The sequence below is a fragment of the Buteo buteo genome, chromosome 13 (assembly GCF_964188355.1).
Source record: "Buteo buteo chromosome 13, bButBut1.hap1.1, whole genome shotgun sequence".
In the NCBI taxonomy this organism is placed as follows: Eukaryota; Metazoa; Chordata; class Aves; order Accipitriformes; family Accipitridae; genus Buteo; species Buteo buteo.
In genome coordinates, this window is record NC_134183.1 from 9,423,050 (window position 1) to 9,439,886 (window position 16,837).

A 16,837-nucleotide genomic window follows, 5' to 3' on the forward strand; every position below is an offset into this window, starting at 1 on the left:
AAATTTATTTTGTACAAGGTAGGATACCTTTGCACAGTGAACAAATATATTACAAATCTGTCTTGCCTTAAAAAAGTATTGCCATTTTGATGCCTATTTCTTAAGCTAATGCTAATATACAAGAAGGTACTTTTTTTTGTTGGTTTTGTTTTGGTTTTTTTTTTTTTTTTTCCTGTTAAGCTCTATGCACATCATTGCATTTGGCTTGAAAATCTGGCTTTGAAAAAAAAACCAACAAACTGAGCACATCTCTGCTCTCTGGAGTCTCATTGCAAACTTTACAGTGACACACAAACATTGGTCAGGCCGGCAGCTGGGACTGCTTGTGCTAGGTGTCAAGGTAGGTCTCTAACAAGACTATTCCTTATCAAACTGCCTTTCTCTTGATATTTTTGAGGTAAGTCTTTCTATTCATGTACATAAAATATATTCCTACTGGCCCTACAAAATAATTGCCTACTTACATCTCAAATAAGGCTTTCCTGGAAAATAAAATTACTATTGCTGATCAGTCATTGCCCCCATGCACACATGCAGCATTCATGTAACTACTTAGGCATTATCCTGCAACACGAAAATCTGCTGCTCTGGAAGCCTGGGGGATCTCTGGGCTCAGCTTGGCTGTCTTGCTGCTAAACTCTTAGTTTGCACAGGGGGGTTCAGAGCCAACCCGACCACCCGGTGAGGTCCTGGGTCCTCCAGCAGCGCGGTGCCGGGGCTCCCCACGCCCTGACGCGAGCGTGGTGCAGCAGGGTGCCCAGGGGTGCTGTGCAGGCTGCTGGCGGCTTGGTACCGCTGTGCCAGGGGCTTCGATCTCCGAGGCAAGGGCTGAGCCCCTCTGTGGGGACATGGGCTGGGCCCCACCAGGGTGCTCCAAGTGATCCGATGCCTGGTGTGACTCGGAGCCAGGATCAAGCTGCTGCCTCCGAGCTGGAAGGCTCCTCTTACCAGTCCCCTAGACCAGCAGGTTACACGAGTGATCATGCTTTGAGCAACTGCTTGGTGCTGGTTTCATTTTCTTCTACTTCCGTCAGACTGGCGAATGTGCAACAGAATTATTTTTTTTTTTTTTTATATTTAAGAGGCAATCAACTTGCTACTTCTATGTTTGCCTAATAAAATTACATACTTAGAATCAATACTATTTCATGCTCAAAATCTACAAGGAACTGCTTAACGGCAAATATTCTACTTTCTAGGTCAATAAAGATTACCAAAAAAAAAAAAATCATGGTGGCTTAGTCCAAAACTATACCATGAGCCAACCCCTTGATAATTACTTCACAAACAGCTGCTGAAAAAGAAAACCCAGTTTCTGCTCAATTTAATGACATTTCAGGTAGAATCATCAACGGATAAAGTTGCACTACATGGTAATGCACATCAAATTAAAGGGTGTCATAAATGGCATGCTGTTAAGTGAATCATGATGAGATGGTTTGTAAAGATGGTCTAGAGAAGCTGACGTGTCTTAGCTTTAGGAAAGGAAACCAAACCAGGTTTAGTCTGTGCAAACCTGCAGCGTCCCAGGGAAGAAAATGAAGGTGCATCGGTTTACACTGCCTGACAAATCTGTAGATTTATCTAATAAAATAGAAGCTGTATAAGGAAAATTAAAGCCTATCTGTGCCAGTCAAAGTATCTTACAGCTTGTTAAAAGTGTGGTAAGCTGGGTGTGAGACTCGTTGAAACTGAAGTCATTAGCAAAGATCAGTGGACATTTGCCGAGATACATTACATTTTAAAAACTGCACAGAATGTCTCTGTGTTAATATTCCTCTACTCAAATACCCTGGTACTGAATATAAAGATGAACATCTCAGTGCTAATTACCAAGCATGATCTGCACAGGTTGCATGTGGTGATGGCAGTAAATGAGGTTTCCAGACAGTGAAATGACAAGTTTCCCTGCTTTCGTTCAGAAAAATGTCTATTTCCATGACAAAGATGTGAAATACATTCCAGTGTATTCCTAGTCACCTTGTTCCTAACAGTAAAAGGTTTCTTGATGCAGTTGGTAGAAATGTACATCTGTAAGTCCTTCTACTTAGCATGTTTTTGTGTTTTATTTTACAGCAAAGCCAGGGTTAGAATACATGCCACGGAGAGTTTTTGCCTGGAGCATGTAGACACCTTCCTGGGGTGACGTACTCCAGTCACACGTGGAGGAGGTTCTCGTTAGTTCCTGTTACCCATATAAAAATGTCTTTATAAATAACATCATGCAGCAGCAGTTGGCCCAAGCTGATGTTGTGTTACGTTATGTCCTTGCATAAGACAGTCTGAAGTCCTGTCAGCATCCTGCAGCACAGAAAAGGATTGTCTTCTCTTTTGCTTCCTCAAAGTCTGTGTTTGCAGCACAGTGCACCAGTGAAGTTCATCCCTTTAAGACTGCTTGTCCCAAGATGGCCCATGCGTTGGGCTGTGCCTTACGGGGAGGAGGTCGTAGTGACTAGGAATGTGACTGTTCCTAGGCAGGTCATATGGATTTTGGAGGTAACTGGCACTCCGACCACGGGCGTCTTGGACCACGCTGACAGTGGGCTCTGGGGAAGCAAGGAAAACGGGTTACAGTAACTAGCAGTGCTCCCAAAACTAGTTACTCTACTCATGTATTTTGTCACAAGCACAGAACATCAGCTTCCCAAACCATCTCTTCCCCTTGCAGCTTTACTGGTAGCACATGAGGGAGCACATGGGGCAGACCAAGACCCAAGGGCAGGCAGTTCCAAAAGCCCTGAAGATAACGTCTTCAAAAGACCAACATTTCTGTGCTTTCAAAATCTTGCAGCTGGACTTTGCAGCAGTTTAAAATGAGCATAAAGAGGGGACTGTAGCCTTCCTCCACTGGGGCTGGAGGAGCAATTTGGTGCTGTACCACGCTCACATCCACCACCATTGCACAGGCCCCCACCCAGAACTCAGGTCCCCAAACTGAACATGCTAATGCACAGGCCTTCTCCCCCAGCCTCTCTGCACCGTGCCAAGTCCATGCTACTTGTGTCAGGAAAGGGAAAAAAAACCAATCAGCATCTACGATAAATGCACCAACTGTTGGAAGAGACATTCTGCCACCTGCCCCGCTTACCAACTTCATAGATGTTTTTATTGGCTGTCGATGAAGGTGGCATTTCTGAATATGGGGACTCCCTGTGACCAGGCGATTTCATTTCCACGTAGCTGCTCTCGGAGTGTTTGCATGTTAAAATGGGGGGGTCTTTAATGGTGGCATATGGGTTTTCGCTGCTGTTCAGAGAACAAGTGCTGGAGCTGCACACAGATTCTTTCATATAATCTGCAAAACAAGAGCGCAGTGGGAGTGTTAGAGTTGTTAGCTTGCTTACGTTAGTTGCAACTGAACCTCTGCAGGAAGGGTGGGGGGACAGGGGGGCAGGGGGTAAGGAAGATCCTTGAAGCATCCAGCACAGACACCCAACGCTTGTGCTCTGGGTGTGTCCAGACCATTGCATCCACAACTCACTAGCAGGAAAGAAATAAAAACCTGCTCAATACTGAAGGTTTTGCTGTAAAAGGTTCTAGTTGTCATTTACTGCAATATTTAATTTGAGGTGGTAGTCCTTTCCCTCCCTCCCCCTAATTCCCAAGGAGCTACATTTTAGTCCCGCTCCTCCTGCCCCACCGATCCGCAGACCCCTGCACGTGGCCGTGGTGAGTCGGCTCTGCAAGCAGGACCTTCTGCTGGTACTTGGCCTGCTGGGCCAGCTACAGGGTTAGTGTCCCAGGGGCTTTAGTCAACATCGAATGCCATGTGTTTGAATGCAAAACATTTCCAGTAGGCTTTAGAACTGCAGCTGTGCAGCATATGCGCCTATGTCCTCCAAGCGCTCCTGTTTCTGGGGCTATCCAGCACCAGGAGAAACCGACTTCTTTGTATTCCCTCTGCCATTAAGACTGTGAGGAGGCTGTTTCTGCTAGTGGGGAACACTTGGGTTTCCGCAGGGGGGACAAGCCTCTATTAGAGCCTTGCTTTTGCTTTGCTTTCCCCCCGCCCCATTGCTGTAGACATCTACTGCTCCTCTCCCCTAGGCTGGAGAAAACAGGAGATGGTGACGGAGGAGGTGCTACACGGGGAGAACAAGCTTGGCATGAGATTTGTAACCACCGGTCTCCCCTGTCGGTGACCCTGGCTGGGGTGTGCCAGCCTGCTGCAAGGTACAGTGCCAGTCTTGCTTTAAAAATAAATAAAAAAAACAATAGAGAATAAATAGGTCTTAACATTGACATTCAAGAACGTGCCATTGCTGCTGTGTGCATCCTGCTGGGCAGTGCCATTAATTTAGAATTAGAGCGATGCAATGAAAGATGAGGCATTTTCTTGTGCTGGGTTACAGTACAAAGGCAGATCCTGGTATATATGAAATACTCCCGGTGAAATAGCGGGACTTGCAAAATAGCTGCAATCCCAGCTGCCCCCGCTATCTAGTATGGGAGACAAAAAGAGAAATTCAGGTTAAGAAATAGACAGACAACAAGATATCGCTTCTCCTTTACAAACTTCGTCTCTGTGCCTATCCGCCCCGTCCTGCTAACTCACTTGTGAGGTTTGCTTCACTCTGTGGTGTAATGCTCCCTCCATCAGCTCTGGGATTGTGTCTGTGTGTGTGTGTCCATCAGCCCCTGCGCCTGGTGTCCTTCATCTTGGCTCAGCTGGGGGATAGCACCGAGCAGGCATCAGGTCCTGCCCTGCAGCCTGTAGCAAGCTATTGCATTTCTGTCCTCCAATTTCAGTGGTATGAGCAAATCGTTAAGAGTCCTCAGCTCTCAGGGTTAGTGAAACCAGCCTGGTAGGAAGCTCTGCTGCAAAGCAACCAGCTGGACCATGCTGGGACCATCAGGGACATGAGGCCTGGCAGAGGCCCTGGCACCAGTGCAATCTTTAGTTAGTAATAAAGTTAAGCAAGTCCTCATCTGACTTCAGCCTGGGTGAGATTAACAATGCCTTTGCTTCAAAGTGAAACGCCTCTGTTTTGGTACATCACAGGAGCCAGGAACCAAAGCAACACAAATATTACCCAGCTGTTGGCATCAGGGTTTGGCCATCCAGCTTTACCAACCCCATCCCAGTACAGGCAAGTCAGTGAAAAGCTGTCCCATCCTGTCCTTCTAATGAGTGATGGAGCGACCCTGCAAGTCCAACGGCTTCCACACATAAGCGAGCTCTGTGTTAATAGCTTTTGCTACGTATATGGCTTAAATTAAGGTGCCACACAGTCTAGGATCCATTAGTGTTTAAAGGTGAGGAGACAATACATAAAGACTAACAAATCCTGTAATAAAAATCTTTAGGCTAAAAATATCTGTGCTATACAGACTGGGCCCCATTCTTCAGTCACTGGGAAGGTTGTACATAGGTGAACTGTCTCATGTGGGCAAGGAACTGAAAGCTCCCGGTGCTGCCCAAGCTGACGCCAGTGCAGGAGCACTCACTACTCCAGGGACACAGCTCCGATGAGGGGCAGAGACTCAGCCCTGAGGCTTTTAGTTCATTCTTAGCCAAAAAAACCCCTCAGCTTCACCTGCCAGCAAGTTACAGCTTCTGGTGCCTACTAGGAATATGTAGTGCTCATCAGGAGAGCCTGGGCAGCCCTTAATAAGCCAGCTCTAAATTTTGGGGCAAGAGGACAGGAAGACTGTCGCAAATTTGCTTCTCTGCCTCAAGCCATGCTGCTGAGCAGATGCTCACGGGAGTGAAAGGCAGGAGTTCAGAAAAGTGGGCAGCGTGAATAGGTCCGTGTGGCTTTCAGACCCTGCGAGGACAAGAGGGCAAAGCGAGCTCCATGTGGGGCTGCCGGCACCCCAAGAGTCCACTACAAAGCACTCCCTGTCAGCACCACGGCTGGGAGGGAACAAATCAAAACAGAGCTGGGTTTTGATTCATAAAATGTAGATTATAAAAGACTGCTGGCTACTACAGTGAAAATCAGGGGGAAGCGTGAGAAGTCCTGCTCCTGCGGCGCTGTAGCACGCAGGTAAATAGCTGCGTGGGTCAGCACTGGTTTGTTTATGGAAGTGGGCACATCAGAGCTGGCATAGGCAAAAATCCCAGCACATCATACATTTTATTAAGTCCAGCTCAGCTACTTTTATCTTCCTAAGCTAAAATTCACCTGTACTGCTGCTAGGGCTGACACTGCCTCCCAAGCAGGTGTCCCTCACGCTGTAGCCATAGCACTGGCCCTTCCCTTCCCACGGAAGACCAGCGAAATACCACTTGGGCTGCCCAGACTCATTTAGCCTCCCCCAGGAATTGCCTCTTCCCAGAAGATATTGAGAAACAGCATGTCTAAGAGCCAAATCCCGCTGACGCAAATGGGAACTCTGTGTCTAGCTAGGGATTAGACCCTTTGCTCTAGATACAATATAATTTATGGAGCACCAGCGTATGTTTGGTAACGTGCTATACACCAGGGAGTCATTAGCCCACAAGACACATTATGCGCAAGATCGCAGAGAGTTAACTCTAAAGGATGTGGAAGCATCTCAGTTACTTTTTTACTAAGGTAATTTGGGGATAATTAAAAAGCCTGGCATCAATTGTCAAATTTCATTTCATGAATTAATTTACCCCAGAACAAATGTATTTAGAAATTCTCAGCCCATTCACCCTGTGGGCCATGTGTGAGCTCTGGTGATGCTGCCTTGTCATCCTCCCATGTACCCACAGGGTCGAGCTCTCATGGAAGTGCAAAGCTCAGCCCGACCTGTGGCATTGCGACCAGCAGCGCTGGCACTCGCTGTAAGCAAGTGTAAGCTGATCAGCTGGACGCGCTAAAGAAATATGGGGAATATGCTCTAATTTTGAAGTCCCTGTCTTCTGTGTTGCCTGGATACCAATCACCAGACCTTTGAAGGAGGTTTTATTTTTGTTACCAGGGTCTGGAAATGTACTTGTCCCTCCCACAGACCAGGTTCCTCTCTTTTGCCCTGAATATCCTCTGGCATACTAATGACAAGCCTCAGTACCTACTGCCACGTCTGAAGTGCTAAGGAAATATGATGTACACGGGTAAAACATGCTCTCCTACTATTTAATCACATTTATGGATGTCATTCAATGTAGCATGCCTTTCTGGCTGCTTTCATTATCCTGACTAACCTTTGCTGCTGCTAGGACAGTAACATAGCAATAGCTTCTTGCTGCTTTTCAGAGGGTGACACAGTTGTGGGGACACATTCCTGTACAACAAACAAATAAACCACACTGAACCAAGCCCCCAGTTCCTGAGGTAAATGCATTAGTGTTTCTAACTGCTTGGATTTTGCTGGCTATCGTGCAAAGCATAGGGTTTTTTTCCTTAAAATGTTAGTGCCTGAGGTCACATTATTCCACTAGTGCAACAGCATTCATTTTAAAAAAAACCCCACCCTAAAAATTAGAGAAGGACTCAGCTGCAAGGAGAAGCTTGGAAATAGTATCACTGAACACCATGCACAGGAAAGAAACTGCTCTGAAAACCTTGTGACTGTTCAACCACTGTCACCATGTGCCGCGGGGCTCAGAGCCGGCATCGCGGCATCCAGCCCCTCGCTGCCCTGAAGCGTTCCTGCTGCTTTGCCAGCGCAAGGAGCTGTCAGACGCTGCGACGTGAGCTGGGCTCGTCTGTGGGTGACCCTGGCAAACACAAACCGGCCATGCCTGACCCCCCGGCCTCCACTAGCAGCACGGCCACTGCATTTCTAGTGGCAGGTTGCAAAAGGGACATCCCTCTCCTGGCTGCCCTGCTCTGTGGACAGCCTCCAGCCAGGCCAGCGTGGAGCAGGGGCTGTGGAGCTGGGGGTTCTGGTCTCCTCAGAGGAGAACTGGGGGAAGCAGGTGACCGACCAGGTCCACCACAGCATGAACTCAGCCTCAAGCCGCAGGACCCCCATGCCCCTTCCTGGCAGCTTATCCCATGCAACGCTCTGAGCTGGGGTCAGGAGCACCAAAGCGGATTTTCAACTGCAGGGCAGGCTTTCTGCAGTTAGACCTAGCAGACACTGATGGGAAAAGACATCATCTTTAAAGTGCCTAAAAGTATTTAAAAGCAAAGCACCTGCCTGCCAAGCCTTTTTGCTGACAGAATCCAAATTTTGGGACTGGGAGTTTCTTTTATCTGAATGACCCAGCTTAGCAGATGCTTTCTCTCCATCTTTCGGATGAATTTGGCTAGTCAGGGCCAACACAAGACCTGGCAGGGTGAGGAGCACTGCGCACTGAGCATCGGGCACGTCACTCAGCTCCTGGTAGGAGACTCATCTGGGACTGGAGTGCCCATACTGCTGCCAGAGCCCCAGGGCTGCCTGAACCCAGAAACTGACCTTCAGACTAGACTGTTGGAAACCTTTAGCCATCCAAAGGCAGATGCTTCTGAGAAATCTCTGCTGCAAACTACCTGCAGGTTAGCTACCCAAAATCCCTGGGAAGTCAGGTGTGTTCCTGTGTCGCTGGCACTCTGCCCTTGCCAGCGCCAGCCATGCCTGTCTGCAGCAGCTGAGCAGCCACAAAGAACACGGCAACTTTCCTGATGTGGCTTCTAGGTCTGATTTTTCGACTCATAAGGACATAAACATGTAAAGAAGATGGCTCACATCCTGTATAATAAACAAAATATGTAGCAGCAAAAAATACATTTCACAGTTCACTGTTACTGTAGTTCTTTTTCTCTCATTCACACTGGTACCTCACTCTCTGTGTGACTGTGTCTATGGATAGGAATTCCTACTGTATGTATGTTTAAAGCAGTTTGTAAACACAGTAATTTAGTTTAAACTGATCTTGAAATTAATAGTTCTATGTAAAGAGAACAACTAGCTAGGCTATAATAATATTATTTTTTTTTATGAAAAAGAGAATCATTGAGGTAGCTGAAACCAGTGGATTAAGACAAATATACATACATAATCCTTTTAATATTTTAAATTTAGCTTTATTGAGAAAGACTTGGTCACAGATTATTGGTTTCCTTTGGTGATTCTGTGTGGTAAGGTGATGTTTTTGTAAATATTGTATCACTTTATTTTGTAAACAGCAGCTATGAAGTGATTAGCATTCTCTAGGCCTGGCTATAAGCTGGTCATTGCTTTTCGTGTGGACTAGCTTTCAATATTCCTTGTTAGTTCAGATAAAGGTCTTGCTCTGTAACACCTCAGCCATAGCAGACCAGTGGGTGTCTTGAAACCAGCTCTGTGTGAAGGTACCATTTTCCCCATTACTCAGCCGATACCAGCTCAAGGACATTATGGAAAGAGGCTGTGCAGTGTTTATCTCCTTGGCTGATGGAGGGACATTCCCAGCTGGTGTGTACAGACACAACACCCTCAAATTCTGATCAAGGATCTCAGCCTGAAACCTGCCTATTCCGAATGAGTCAGAGTCCTTGCTCCAGCTTCTGGACCGCAAGTTCAGCATGCCAAACCCCAGCCCAGTCAGTCGGGAGCTTGTGGGGACCACTGTGCCAAGTGGTCTTGTAGTCCATACATAACTGGAATATTTTGAATGTAAACCTGCAGGACAACTGAAATCTAAAATCACTGGGCCTTGTGCTCATGACTCATCTATGATCCCTTTTTAGAACTGCCCTGGAGTCAATGCCCATTAATTGCTTCATGCCAGCATGACTGGTTAATGTACTGAGTGAGGTCTTTTCTCAAGCTCTGCTATAAATCTCTCTCAGCAAAGGCCATATAGCAGGGTCAGCTTGTTTTCTAGTGGCTTTGTTTAAGCTCAGGATGGCTAAGAGCCTTACAGAGCCACAACTTAGCAGGCAAATGCACCAGTCTGTCATCAGCAACTGCCGCCAGAAAGCCCTTGTAGGATGGCTAATAAGTCCTAAAAGAGCTTCCCCTGGCCAGACAGCTCCACCTGCACCTCCTGTCCCTGCAGCAAAGCACTCCCTTTTTGTCTTATGCTGCTTTGCCGAGGCAGGAGCCTACGGCCTTGTAAAGACTTGCATCCATAATTCATGGGCCCCAGTCATCTGGCTCGGAGTCAAGAGTGCTGCCAGCTGAGCCACGCAGGCATATTTTGTAGGTAATTGCTCTGTCCCTTTCTGTCTCTGCATGGCCACTCTCCCAGGTGCTCAGGTCTCCTATCTCACCTCTTCTACGACACCCTCCTCAAACTCTTTGCCAGGGTGACTGCAGGCACTGGATACCATACCTTTGAAGCTTTTTTCCATTATGTATGTGTTCTGACGTCTATCCATCCCACAAGCACCTGCATAAAAATGATATATAATGGAAAACAAATAAATATTTATGTAAATTGGATTGCTTTGACTACTGAGCAGCATATATTCTTTCCTCTAAATCGTACATCAAGGCCCCCATTTAGGGAGGCTCTTAAGCACATCCTCAGCTGTAAGCATGCACTCAGCTTCAGTGGGGATTCTGTGCACACCTAAAATTATGCATATGCTTAAGAGCTGCCCTGGAAGGGAGGGCTTTCCTGAAGCAGGGTACTGCTCATTACCAAGAACAGCTATCCATCAGGAGAACAGAAAAAAAAAAATCATTTGCCAACACGTTCATTACTGAAACACTGGACTGGATCAGTAAAAGAAGCCTAAAACATATCCTTTCAAATTTGAGTCTTCAGGTTATGTTACATTATTCTGTGACTAATTTTAGGCTTTGCTTCATTCATGGATAGTATGTTATTTAATTCACAGTCTTAGATGCTAAGGTGTGTACAATCTTTCTAAATTACCTAATATGACTTTGCTTATAAATTGGCACAGTTCAATAAAGGATGTGACAATCGTCCCTAAGTGACTACAGTGGTCTAAAAATGCAGCAACTGAGAGCAGAGAGCTGATAGCAAAGAATTCTGCCTTATGCAACTCCATAAGAACTTGCTGTTCCTTACAGAAGCAGAGATAGAAGGGGATGGGAACCTTTTCCATCTTCACTACTGCACATTATCCTAGATATCAATCAAATGGAAAATCTAATGTAAGCCTTTAAATCTTTTTAACTATAGAGTCTGATATTTCTTATTGACTAGCAAAATCAACACAAATTTGGTTACTGAGATAGAAATGTTTTTGTGGCTTATGGGATTCCCAATCAAGTAACTACGTTAAGCTGGTAAAAGAACCCTGCAAACAGCATGTCCCAGAGGTCTCCCAGCTATTTGTCCTTGCATGTCTCCCTGCTCTCTACAGAAAAAGCTGCCACCACCGCTAGCAATGCTGTACCAGTCCCTTTATCATGACAGCTTTGTTTTTTTGCTAAATAAGGAAAATCACTAAATTAGACGATAAATGTGTTACTGGCACATCAAAGACAACCCCCTTTGCTCTGATTCTCGGTGCCCATCCTGGAGCACAGGAAAAGGGCTGGTGGTACACAACAGGTTCTCTATGACGGGGCTCTTTCCATTGTGGCCAAGAGTGACACCCCCAAACCACCTGAGCACCTCCTGCTTTGTTTTCCACCACCCGTCCTGAGCCAATTCCCAGACTCACCCCCTGAAAGAAGATGCAGAGGGCAAGGCTGACTGGGCAGTTTGGGCATAGTGGGGAAGCTCTTTCACATAATGGTATTAGCTGTGTGCTTTTTTTCTCTTCTGTATTGTGCTAGGACAGAGTCCTGATGGAAGAGGCTGGACCCCTTGGCTCACATCCACAGGGCTGGTGCTCTCTTTCCCAGTAGCTGTGCTCCCAAAGGCCATCCCTGGTGATCACAGGTCCTCGTGCCAGGGCTGAGCATGCTTCCAGGGGCAGGAATGCCCAAGCAGTATTTGGGCAAGCTTCACAGGCAAACACGCAGGGTGCCTCGGGTAAGAAGCAGTCACACCACACAGAGCAAGGCTGGCGTGTAAGAAGCTGGTGAGCACACAGCCAGGGTTACAGGGTGAAAGGGTCTGTACCCATGAAGAGAGAGCAGTGGCAGGGAAGTGAAGCAGACCCAGGCTGACCCATGGGGAGCTGCATTGGACACAGCATTGCTCATGTGGTGCAACAGCAACGCTGGAAGAGCCTTGGGCTTCAGAAGATGGGGATGAATAACTTTGCTCAAGACTATGACCTGGTCCTCCCCAGTATCTTTAAAATGTCCACCAGCCATGTCAGAGTTAGAGACAAAGCAAGCAACAAAAAACACAGGAGTGATCCTGTAGGACAGTGGCCTCGTAACTGCTGGGGACTAATGAGATGATGGTTAGAATAAGGACCATTATTCAAGTGACTTATCAAAACACAGGTTACCCAGGGAATGGTTAGCTGTGCTCACTGCACAGTCCATCCTCGTACAAGAATGTTGCATCTGTTCTGAGCATCCTCATCAGATCTTTACAGAAGTGTTCCCATTGCAACTGTGAAGACCTGAACAAAGGCTGGAGCCTTGGGGCTGCTGTAAGGATGCAGCAATATCAGCCAGCACTTTTGGTGGCTCAGAGGGGAAGGACTCTACCTTCTGAGCATATTTCCTCAGCTCGGCTCCACGTGAGCTCCTGCCAGTCCTACTGGAAATGTCAGGCACGTCTGGAAGGGCTTCTGCAGCAGCAGAGATCACCATGCTTGCTCTGAGTAAGCCCAAACTTGCTGTGAGACCCTCCCGGAGGGCAGGCTGCTGCATTAATACAGGGCTTGTCTGAGTGAACCTGACTTCTGGTTCTGAGTCAGGTAACAGGCAGTCCTTGCCCACACTGAGCTGCAAAATAGCACATTGCCACACCTGACCTCAGTTCTCTCTCACTCCAGTGTAGCTGTAGAAAACTCAGAAACCTTCTTATAGGAGGATGGCTAAGAAAAGGTGGGATACACCAGGAAAGATACAGGTAGGGTTGGTGCTGCCTTGGGAGGGCTACACGACCCCTCAAAGCCCTTCCCAACCTACTCCCTGTAATTCTGCCTTTAGTCTTTTATGTCTGTTATAATTCTGTGGGGTTTATGACCCATTTCTGTGTATTCATTGCATTCCTCAGGAGGTAAAATGAATGATGGATACATTATTTTTTAAACTGCAAAAGTAGTTAATGTGGAAAAGCCCTTAACAGGCCAGGAATCTAGCACTTCAGGAAAGTCTAGGTTTAAGTTTGAAGATAAATTGTCTGCTGGGGTGAAATCAGAGTCTCAGCTGGAAATATTTTTCCTCACCTCTTGGCTTTGAGGGAAATGCAAAGTCAGCTCTGAGACAAACTTTGTGGCTTTGGTCCTCTGGAATAAAAGCAGCTTTGAGTCACTCAAGATGTGCTGCAAATCACACTTTAGTCTCTCTGCCTTGAGGACTGCTGTTAAAAAAACATTACAGATAGATAAAACCATTTTTGTCTGCAGCCCGCTGTGCCCTGCACTCAAGCTAATGAGCATAACAACCTTTTCTGATCTCAGTAGGTGGTTTAGGACTTTTGACCTGCTTTGGAATAGGAGCTGGAAGCTGGACTCTGCAATTGCTTAATGAAGACTGGACTAGAGCAAGAGAGATTAGTCACAGGGCAAACAAGTCCGGTTCTGCAACAAGAGACAGCGAATAGAAAATGCAAAGACAACCCATTCCTTGAACCTAGTAGGACTAGGCTGCATTGAACAGGTAGTGACACACAGCAAGTGACAAAGCCGCCTCTTCTTGGCACCACAGAGTCCCCAAACTCTGATCTCAAGAACATGTCCATGAGGATTACTTGTGCAAATGTGCTCATTACTAGACTCCAACTCCATTTAACAGATATGGTTATCTCTCTGACAAAGCCTGGTATTTGAAGCTCACAAGCAAATGTGCCAGCAGTAAAACCACAGGCTTTGTTCTGCTCCTTGTATTTCCCAGTTAGAAAGAGCACAAACCTGGCAACCGAAGTCCTGCAAAACAGGCAAAATATCTGTAGTCTAGTAAGATCCACTGTACGTGTATGTACAGTGGATATACATAGGTTTATTTCTATATATATAGTATATATGCATAGACATGCATACACATATGTAAGATTCATGTTTTTCTACACAATGTCTTCCTGTTAGGCTCAAAGAGAGCCCCATTGATATCAGAGGGAACACACACATTGACTTAGATATAGGAGTTAACATTGGGTCCTCCGTTAAGACTAAATAGTTTTTCTTAGCATCACGTATAGCTAACAGCCTCTGGCCCTCCGACCCACACTCTTCCCAGGAAGCTGGTGCTGGGTCAGGCTGATTCACTCTCACGCTTCCTTGCTGTGTTTGTTCTATCATCTCCTTGATCTGTGCTGCTGTGGCACTGTGTAGGACATGCATCTGAAATAAGGACCATGGTGGACTCTGAAATGGGCTGTTCCTTTGGCCCTGAGCCCTCTCGGTATGAATAGCCCTTTCTCTGCTCCCTCAGAGAACATCTTTCTTTCTTTCTGTTTCCAAATAAAATGTCTGAGGAATGACTCCTGACTCAGCAAAGGCCAATGATGCAAACTGTGAGCAGTGAAAAGGTGTTTTCTAAAGCTGTAAAAGTGCAGCCTGCAAGAGTGAGGAGAGCAAAGAGGGGTTAATTAAAGCACTCACGTGCCCATTACCTGTGGGGTTGCCTTTATGAGATACACAAGCAAATAGAAAGTACATGGTATTTTCAGAAAGCATTCTGTTGATCCTCTTTTAGACACAGATATAGAGATACGTTGCTTGGAAGTGAGGAGCTGCGGTGCCAAGCACAGAGAAAAGGGCATGATACCATCAATCAGCTGAGCAGTAGTGCTCTGCTTCTGCTAGGAACAGTCTCCTGGCTTCTCTTGAGCTGCCAGCCGCTGTTCCCGCATAAGGCAGCACCTTCTCCTTGGGAGTAGCTGCTTCTCCTGCTCTCCCTGAGCTGTGAGATCAAAGTGGGGGTCTAAGCCTGGATCCAGTGTGGTATCGAGAAGCAAGGTTTTCCCCATCGGAAGAGTCCCTGAATCCTTACATTCACTCTGAGCACAGCCATGACCCTGAAAAGTGATGGTATGCTACAGTTGAAAATACAAAAGGTGTCAGCTGGGGACAGGTCTGGACAGCATCCAACTTTGAGCACAGTATTTGATCAGAAAAGTGTTTCATAGGTCAAAAAAAAAAAAAAAAAGGAATTAAGAAAACTCCTTATGATTGCAGGTTTTAGAAGATTAGTGTCCGAGTTAATTTTCACATTGATATTCTTACAATTTCCTTTCCCCCAACTATAATTTGTATTTATGACACTTGCAATTTCTAACAAGCCTACAGACATTTTTGTGAGCCTGATGGTCTTTCTCATCTGGTTGGTCCAAAGAGCCTATCCTTTGGGACCACTGCCTCAGCTGGAGGAGTCACTGGCTGAAGAAAAAGGGAGGTGACTAGAAGAGTTGGGAGGTTTCCATCCATTCCAAACTTCTCTTCAATTTCCCTTTAAATCTTCTACCCTGCCTCTAGCTCACTTACACATCTGCTCTCTATAACATTTCACAACAGAGGAGTTGTCCACTGCTATTTTAACTATTTTTAATTGAATCCAGCCATGCACAATGCTTGGCTGCTATTCCAACCCATGAGCTGGACCATCTGTGTCATAAAAACTAAGGCTCATGGTGGGATGAGAAGGTGGTACACCTCTTTAACTCTTTGGTACTTCCATGCATGATGCAGCCTAAAGGTCAAGATCCCCTATGTGACCTTATTAGGCTTCACTTATATTTTATGTTTACAATTAAAAATGGAGGTTTTTCACTTTCTTCTGAAATTTGCACAGGTAAATGGAATCTGCAGCTTTTCTTGCATAAAAGTAATACCATGAAAACATTTCACAGTTTCATGTAAAAATGGCCTTGATCTGAGCAAGATTTCAACATTATGAAAGTTAGCATAAGCAAGCATTAGTCTTTGTACTGAAAGGGAAGAAGAAAATATCTCATATTTATTAATTAGTGTGAAAAAGACATCTTGAAAGAAACAAAAAAAAAAAGGAAAAAAGTATCTGGGATGCAAAATGCCTTGGAAAAAATTGTGACTGTTTTGCTGGAGATGACTTAGCTAAAGTATTTATCACTTCTACATCATTCTTACTGCAAAGAGATTTAGCATCGCTTCTGCTAGTAAAATAAAATGAATGAATGCAGGACAAATGTGGCACACAGGGCATTCAGGGCACCACAAGATAAAACCAAATAAAGCTAGTGAGCAAAGCAGTAAAATGGTAAAAGGAAAAGTAACTTGATTTGAGGAGCATTTGGAAATCCTCACCTCCCCCAACTCTCCACGTTAAGTACAGATAAGCACAACAGCGGTTCTGCAGCTTATTATACAGAAGAAAACATTAATGGTTGATAATGATGGAAAAGGTTTTGCATTGAAGCTTGACAAGTTTGTGATTTTCCTGATGCAGGGAAGACTTGATCTTTGGAGGAGGGCATGGTTTGTGACCAAAAGAGCAGTGACAAGATGTGATGCCTGGTGATGCCCTATGTTAATTCCTTTGCCACGTGAGCTGTGAGATAGTTGACCTTAAAAATCCCATAATACCACTTAATACTGCACTTTACCCCATACTGCAAATTTTCAGTAAGATATTAGTAATCCCAGTAAAGGAAAGAGCAAATGCTTTCTGCCACTGACAAGCTAAACTCCAAGTGCTCAGATAGGAAAACAAATAGCATCCAAAGCACTAAATCTGGATAGGCTTTGAGATAAGAGCTGCTAAAAACCCTGTTAAAACTGAAGCCAGGGAGAATAAACTTGGAAAGAGCAATTAAACTTCACTCTTGGCTTGTTTGCACTGGCTGGTTGTTCAAAATTGCCTGAAAAATGTCCACTGAATGATTAACTGGGAGATAACAGGGTGTATCGCACGCTCCAGCTCCCACCAGAGGCTCCAGAGTTTTATCAAGATGCCAGTATTTAGTGCTAAACTTTATTCAGTGTGAAAA

General features: G+C 45.7%; 1 protein-coding gene across 2 annotated transcripts in view; it reads right to left on the reverse strand.

Annotated features, from left to right (window-relative positions):
* Positions 1 to 1,605: 1,605 nt before the first annotated feature.
* The window catches only part of MEGF11 (multiple EGF like domains 11), a 210,669-nt gene continuing 195,437 nt past the window's right edge, over positions 1,606 to 16,837 (reverse strand). For both annotated transcript variants that reach the window (XM_075044634.1, XM_075044633.1), the window contains 3 exons: positions 10,160 to 10,216; positions 3,089 to 3,295; positions 1,606 to 2,546 (listed from right to left, as the gene is read on the reverse strand). In XM_075044634.1, coding sequence (XP_074900735.1) covers positions 2,386 to 2,546; positions 3,089 to 3,295; positions 10,160 to 10,216 — 425 coding nt within the window. In that variant the 3' untranslated portion in view covers positions 1,606 to 2,385. The remainder of the gene's footprint in view (positions 2,547 to 3,088; positions 3,296 to 10,159; positions 10,217 to 16,837) is intronic.